The following is a 7,685-nucleotide window of genomic DNA, read 5'->3' on the forward strand; positions in this document are numbered from 1 at the left end:
AGGGGGGGGGGGGGGGGGGGGGGGAGGAGAGGGTGTGGTGGGCAGTTTTATGGAACTTTATCAACTTGGCCAGGCTCCAGTCCTCAGTTACTCAAACACAAATCTAGGTGTTGCTGTGAAGGTACTTTGTAGACATAACTAAAGTCCATTAGTGAGTGTCTTCAAGTAACGGACATGATCTTAGATATTTTGGGTGGGCCCGATTTAGTCAGCTGAAAGGCCTTCAGAGCAGAGCTGAGGCTTCCCTGAGGAAGAAGACATTCCCCCTGTGGGCAGCACCTTCAGCTTCGCTGGGAGTTCCCCTGCCCTTCCTAACAGTCTGCCCTGCAGATTTTGGATTTGCCTAGTCAGATCCATAATTATGCAACCGATTCCTTGCAATACATCTCACAATGTGTATCTCCCACCTACTGCTTCTGCCGACTGATACAGATAGAATTTTAAAAAGTCACAGAGATAGACAGGAGCCAGACTGTGGTGGGTGATAAAGGTCATGGTAAGAAGCTTGGATTTTAAGTATTCAAAGCCACTGGAGATTTATGCAGGTGAATAGTGTAATTCTAAAAATAACTTGATAAACATAATTTTGGCTATTCTGTGGTGAATGGATTCCAGGTGGGCAAAAACAGAGGCAAGGGACCAATTAGGAAGGTACTGATATGGTCCAGTCAAGGGATGGTGGTGATGGAACTGGAATGGTAGCAATGGATTTTGAGAGGCATGCACACGTTTCCGACAGACAGACTTGCAGACAGATTTGGGAATAGAGCAAATGGACTTGCAGACAGATTTGGGGAGCTTTGAAGAGTGAGGGAAAGCAAGGGATCAAAGATAATCCGAGGCTTCTGACCTAAGCAATGGGGTTGATGATGGCGCCATTTACTCTCAATGACGAAAAGTGGAGACTTCGACTCTTTGGGTCAAAAAACAAGGAAATGAAATTAGGATATGATGATATCCTTTCATCCAGGAACATGCGGGCTCAAGGTTCCACAACTGTTCCCCATTTCAGGACTGTTCTACCACTTGGCTAGCACAGCATCAAACTGACACCCAAGTCTAGCCTGTTCACATGCATCTCTCAAGGGTGCACCGGAAGGAAGTCATTATTCTTGATGATATAGTCAAATCTCGGGCAGAAATGGCTCCCATTGGGCTCATACCTTCATGGATTTCTTCAGCTGCTTTGCATCAAACACAGCCGGGGGAGTCACAAGGGCCACCATGAGTTGCTTGAAGTGGCCAGAGAGATCACCCTTCAAGTCATCTTTCAGTTCCTAAAATAAAAAACCCCAAAGAAGAAAGCATGAAATACTTTTCCTTTCTCTTTCTCTAAAGTCACGTCCTGAAAGATAAACAAATGTATGAATTCAGACAAAAACACGCTAGTAATTCACAGGGAATAAACAGAAATGGTGAACTATTTCTAAGGATATCACTCTGCATTTTGTGATTGCTTCCAAAATGTTCTGTTTTATAGGTTTTCTGAAGGAAAGCCAATGGAGGGGGTTACATAAGTGCCACAGGCAGGAACTGTGTATCAAAATGCCTCTCCTAGGCCCCAGATGCTCTCAATATTTGAGTCGGGGTGGGGGAAGAAGAAGAGGAAGGGGAGCCCTATAATTCACACCCAGCTTCACGAGCAGATGCTTTTCAGTGACTGCCAAAGAGCCCTGGAGAGAAAAGGGAAGGGGAGGACAGGGGCGCTCACCCACCTCTGCTAAGAGTGGGCAACCACCAGGCATCAAAGCAGTTTTCCAGCAACAACAGCAGGGAAAGCCTTCAATGGAATGGGGCCAGCATTACTTATTAGTGGCCTTTGGCACTGTTTTCACACATTATGTACGTATGGTCCATCTCCTCTGCTTGAAGGCAGGTCGTATGGTTTTTATTTCCAATATTTAAAGGAGGGTTAGTGAATTATTATTTTTCTTGCTCTCGATTATTTTCAGCTCTGAGACAGAGGCTGGCAACCTCCCAGACCACTCTGACAATGTGGACACAAAGCAACATCTACCGTGCCGCCGGGGGACCCGGTGGGGCAGCAGACCAAACAAATGGGCTGCAGCCAAGTGTCACTCGTTCTGCTTTAATCGCCACAGGGTGTTCCTCTCTAAATGCTAAACTCTACTACCATCCGTCCTCAACTCAGGGCTTTCCAACGGAATCTCACTTCACGTGTTCTCAATCCATCCCACTGTAAGAAACAGTGTCCCCCTTCACCTCGTCCTTCCTCCATATTCCGGAAATCCTGAAAGGCCAATGGATCATTCATGTTCCCTGTACGTGAGCATTCTGCCTCGTCAAGAAGCTAGGCAATTAATTTACTTTGACGGGTGTTTCCTGGGCACCTGCTCTGTGCTAGGCATTTAAAGGTGAGTTAGACACAATCCCTACTCCTAGAAGATTATGCCCTAATAGGAAAACCGGAAATATTCAAAGATAAACTTTCAATATAATATGTGAAGTACCTGATAAAGTGTGAAGGTTAAATATTAAGAAGGCTGTTTCTTTTTTTTTTTTTAAGATTTTATTTATTTATTTGACAGAGAGAGACAGCCAGCGAGAGAGGGAACACAAGCAGGGGGAGTGGGAGAGGAAGAAGCAGGCTCATAGTGGAGGAGCCTGACGTGGGGCTCGATCCCGTAACGCGGGATCACGCCCTGAGCCGAAGGCAGATGCTTAACCGCTGTGCCACCCAGGCGCCCCAAGAAGGCTGTTTCTTAATGGGGTCTGGGGCGGTGATGTCTGAGTTGCCTTTGGATGGTCTCCACACCCTCTCAGCTCTCACCTGGTCTCAGCAGCCTGACTGCTCTCTGTCACCACTCTTTCCCCTCCACAGTTTGTGAGCCAAAGAAGCTAAAATAATCTTTTAAAAATATAAATTAGTTTTATAGTATTCCCCTGCTTACATACTTGCAATGATTCTCTGCTGTTCTTAGAATAAAACCTAAACTCTGTACCAAGACCCCGAGGCCCAGCATATTCTAATCCTCTCTCCAGCCTCATCTCTTCCCTCTGTTCCCCTTCTTCTCCACACTCCTGCCATATTGGAAGTCTTTCTGTTTCTTAAATAGTCCCGGCTTATTTTTCCTCAGAGCTTTTGCATGTGCTGTGTCTTCTGTCTGAAAGCTCTTCCCCAGATCAAGTAAGGCAGAATCTTTGGCGCCGTTTAGTTTTAGTTGAGAGTAAGGGAACCCCCCTCACTGATATGTCTTCACCGCCCTATTTCAAGGAGCCATTCAGCAGCCACTCTCTGCCGTATCACGCCATTTTAATTCTTTCATAACACTTACCAATAACTGCATTTATTTTATTTACTTTTTATCTTCCTAATAAAACGGTAGCTGCATGAGAAAAAGAAGGATCTACTTTTTAGACCAGCGAATCTCCAACGTCTAGGAAATCTCCTGACATGGAGTAACACCCCAGTCCTGACACAGAGTAGTTTACTACTGAAAAAATACACCGTGTGGAAAAATCACAAAATGTTCTCGTAGAGTTCTTCTGTAGTTCCTGCTACTTAGCAAGTTTTCACTTGCTGGGTGAACTAAATCTACAATTACAAAGATATCTTAAAGTTGGAAGAGAAATTAAAGATGATCTAAGACAGGACCTATCAGAGATTTGGTCGGATAATTCTTTGTTGTGTGGGCCGTCTTGTGGCAGGATCTTTAGCGGTACCCCTGCCCTCCACCCACCAGATTCCAGAAACATCCCTCCGTCTCCCTCCAGGCGTGATGATCAAAATGTCTCAAGACATTGCCAGATATCCTTTGGGGAGCAGACTCATTCCTGGTTTACAGCCACCGGTCTCAGGCAACCCTCCTTGTCCAACAGGTGAAAAAATTGAGGCCCCAAAAGATCAAATAACACGGGCAAGGCCATCAGCCTGTTAACGGCAAATCAGGACTCATACGCCAGGCTGCTGACTGGATACACAGGGTACTTTCTGTTACACTCGGCCTGAAACAAAAGACCTGTGGGTATAATCTCGTGGGGCACCCCTGATCCATAGTGATGAGCTCTTACTGGCTGTTCTGTTCATCGACTTGTACCTTTCCATAAGCGGCTTGATATTCCTGAACAACCCGCTGACGCTGTGCATTCGTCCTTTCAGTCAGAATGCTGATGAGCGTCTTCTCGTCGGTTCCTAAATGAAACGAAAATAATTTTACTCACCATCAACCCAAAGATGCTTAATATCTGTTGTGAACAAAAGAAAAAAATGATTAATGGTTTGAAACAAATGCAGAGAGGAAAGCATTTTGATTTTTCATTTCCAGGTTCTTATCAGGTTGGAAGCTTTATTTCTTTGCCAGGCTTTTGGAAGAGAAAATTAACTTTGGAGAGTTTGGGGGAAGGGGGGAAGAAAACAATCATTGTCCAAATATTCCTCTCTGTAAATCAGACAAAGGGAATAGTGCAAGGAAGATGCTGCTTTTGAACTGGGTTTTACCCTTATGAGCTTCAGTTACTGTCTCACCACCCTTTTACCTCTCTCTTATCTCCATACACGATATTATTTTTTTTTCTAGAAAAAAGGAACTGACATGTATTGAGAACCTGCCATATTCTAGGCCCCTTTTAGCCATTGTCATGGTTAATATTCACAGAAACTCTGGCCAGTGGGTACGATTAAGCTGTTCCAAAGATGAAAACACTAATATTTAGAACAGTTATCTCATCTGCCAAAGTCATGCAGCTTTTCAGTGGTGCAGCAAGAATCTGAACCCAAGTCTCTGCCTCCAAAACATTTATTTCCCTCTCTGATCCATATCTCTTTCAGGCATCCCAGACCCATATACTTAAGCACCTGTTGTAAGTAAAGGGCTGATGCTGGCCTGCTTGAAAATGCCCTCAAGGTCACAATTCTCTTGCTAATTATAGTTTGAAGCTAGCGTGGGAGGCTGTGTCTGCCTCCTTTGCAGTAAAGGACCCCCCCTGGGTTGGGGAGCTGTGAGTTGGCTTGTGTACCTTGGGCCTGCATGATTAGAATGGTACAGAAGATCAACTGGAACTCAAGGCTCAACTTCTCTGTGCTGAGGTTACCCCCACACGCCTTGGCTACACATGCCAGTGGCCGTGGTACACAGGACGGGGCAAAACACACTGTGTACTTGGTTAGCTGCGGGGCCTTCCAGTAAAAGGTACGGCCCCACTGTAATTCTGGTCTTGCATTCTTCCATAGCGTGAAGTCAACACAGAACCAGATCGAAGCCGAGCTGTGTCCCGTGAGTCGGATGATCAACCGGAACCATAATGGCATCCGTGTTGGTGCACGACTAAGCCCCCCAAGTGCACCTGTATCTCAAGCTCAGATGCTCCAGGCAGAATTCATTCTCTGTCCTCTCTAACTCGTCTCTCAGTCTGTGTTCCCTCATCAATGAAATCACTACGGATAGAGTCATCCAAGCAAAAATCCTGGCAGTCATCCTATACTCCTTTCTTTCCTTCTTTCTTCAGATGATGACATTGTAGCAATCAACTGCATCTCTGAATTTGTCCTCTCCTCTGCCCTTGTGCACACATCATATTTCACCCAGGAACTTCAATAGCCTCCTGAGTTGGGCCCTTACAATTCACACCGTACTTGATTGCCCCCGTAAATTCTTTAAAATGTGCCTGATCATGTCAAGCCCTTGGGTGAAATCCTAATGGCTCTGTACCCTTCAGGACGAAGCTCAAGCCCCTGAGCTCGGACACCTGCTCATTAGGGTCTCTTAGTTTCACACATGCTCGAGACCAGAAACGAAAACGAGCTGCCTCGTGGCTCGGAGACTGGATCTGACACATCCCTAATGCAAATACCGTTGTGACACCTGGTTCTGGACTGAGAACACATCAGTAATGGGGCGCCCGGGTGGCGCAGGGGTTAAGCGTCTGCCTTCAGCTCAGGGCGTGATCCTGGCGTTATGGGATTGAGCCCTGCATCAGGCTCCTCCGCTAGGAGCCTGCTTCTTCCTCTCCCACTCCCCCTGCTTGTGTTCCCTCTCTCGCTGGCTGTCTCTATCTCTGTCAAATAAATAAATAAAATCTTAAAAAAAAAAAAAAGAACACATCAGTAATGGTCCTCACAGGCCTCTCAAAGTAGGTCTGCAACCCAAAATGCAAACATTTGTGAAGAAATATAATATTAAGAAAAAAAGACAAGCAATAGAAGACTATTATTTCTTTCAATTTGACGTTAACCTCATGAAACAGTCTACTCAACGTGGACCATAAATAGGGAAGACACAGAGATGAATGACAAAATAATTGTCATTAAGAAACAGAAAAAACACATAAGCCCAAACAGACAGAAATAAGATAATATTATACCAATATAAAAACCCGAAGAGTATATTTCATGGAACTTGACAAACTGACCCTAAAATTCAGAGGGGAGGGCAAAGGGCCAAGAAAAGCTCTTGCCTTACTAGACACTAATTATAAAATTAGAATAGTAATTATGACAATGTGATAATAAGACAGGGATAGGCAAACAGACCAATAGAGCATAACAGAGAGCAGAAACAGAGAAACTTAGAAGACAAAAGCGCATTACTCATCAGTGTGCACAGGAGGTGCTCTTCAATAAATTGTGCTGGGACAATCAACCCGCCGCATGGGATAAAACAAAGTTAGACACCTTTAAATAACTTACATAAAAATTAATTCCAGGTAGACTGAAAATCCCAAAGTGAAAAATAAGATCGTAAAACTCTGGGGAGAAGATACAGGAGAATATCTTATGAGCCCATTATAGAAAAGACACATAGGAAAAATACTGGTAAACTTGATTTCCCTGAAATTTAAAATTTCTAGGCAATATAAGTTACTACAACCAATTTTAAAAGAAAACCACAGACTGGGAAAAGACATTTTCATGGATTGTAATTTAAAAAAATTTATATCCAGAATTTGTAAAAAATAATCTTGTCAGTCATGAAGAAGATAATCCAACCGAAAAATGGATAAAAGATAGGAAGATATAATTCATGGAAGAAGCAGGTGAACAAGAAAGGGAACTCAGCCCTATCAGGCATGGGGGATGGGGAGGAGAGAGGAAGCAAACACACGTACAGGACGAGATACAGTTCTAGACCCACCAACTGGGAAAACAGTGACCTTAGTAAGTATGGGGGAGAATATGGAGCAAGAGCAAGTCTCATGTGCTGCTGGTAGGAATGCTAATTTGCGTAATCATTTCAGAGAGCGGTTTGACAAAATTTCTAGTTAATTTGAAGATGAACATCTTCAGCATTGAAATTCCATGCCTTGTATTCTGAGAAATGGAAGCAAATGTGCACAGAAAGACATAAGCAGGAATATCCAATGCAACATTTTTATACTGTAATAGAAAAGAATTGTAGGCAATTTAAATGTTCCATCAGTATCCCATCTTACAATGCAATAATTCAATAGACTACTATGCAAGTAAAGTTCATGAACTAGAGCTAAACATATCAACACAGATAAATCTCAAAAAGAAAATGTTAAGGGATAAAAAGATGTTGCAGGAGAATGTACATACAATATACAGTATCATTCCAATTTAAACTGTTTGAGACCACGCAAACTCTATGTACACACATATGTAGTTATGGATTTAAAAGTTTCATGGGAATAAACTCTACTCTAGGATGGTGTTTTGTCTCTAGGAAACGGGGCTGGGAAAGAGATCCAGGAAGAATCAGCAGGAA

The 7,685-nt window shown here is 43.6% G+C and overlaps 1 protein-coding gene across 4 annotated transcripts in view; it reads right to left on the reverse strand.

Annotated features, from left to right (window-relative positions):
• The window catches only part of ANXA3 (annexin A3), a 59,320-nt gene that overhangs the window by 20,532 nt on the left and 31,103 nt on the right, over positions 1-7,685 (reverse strand). For all 4 annotated transcript variants that reach the window (XM_008693267.2, XM_008693266.2, XM_040625253.1 and 1 more), the window contains exons 4-5: positions 4,059-4,153; positions 1,164-1,277 (exon numbers count right to left, since the gene is read on the reverse strand). In XM_008693267.2, coding sequence (XP_008691489.1) covers positions 1,164-1,277; positions 4,059-4,153 — 209 coding nt within the window. The remainder of the gene's footprint in view (positions 1-1,163; positions 1,278-4,058; positions 4,154-7,685) is intronic.

The sequence above is a fragment of the Ursus maritimus genome, unplaced genomic scaffold (genome assembly GCF_017311325.1).
Source record: "Ursus maritimus isolate PB19 unplaced genomic scaffold, ASM1731132v1 scaffold_8, whole genome shotgun sequence".
Classification (NCBI taxonomy): Eukaryota; Metazoa; Chordata; class Mammalia; order Carnivora; family Ursidae; genus Ursus; species Ursus maritimus.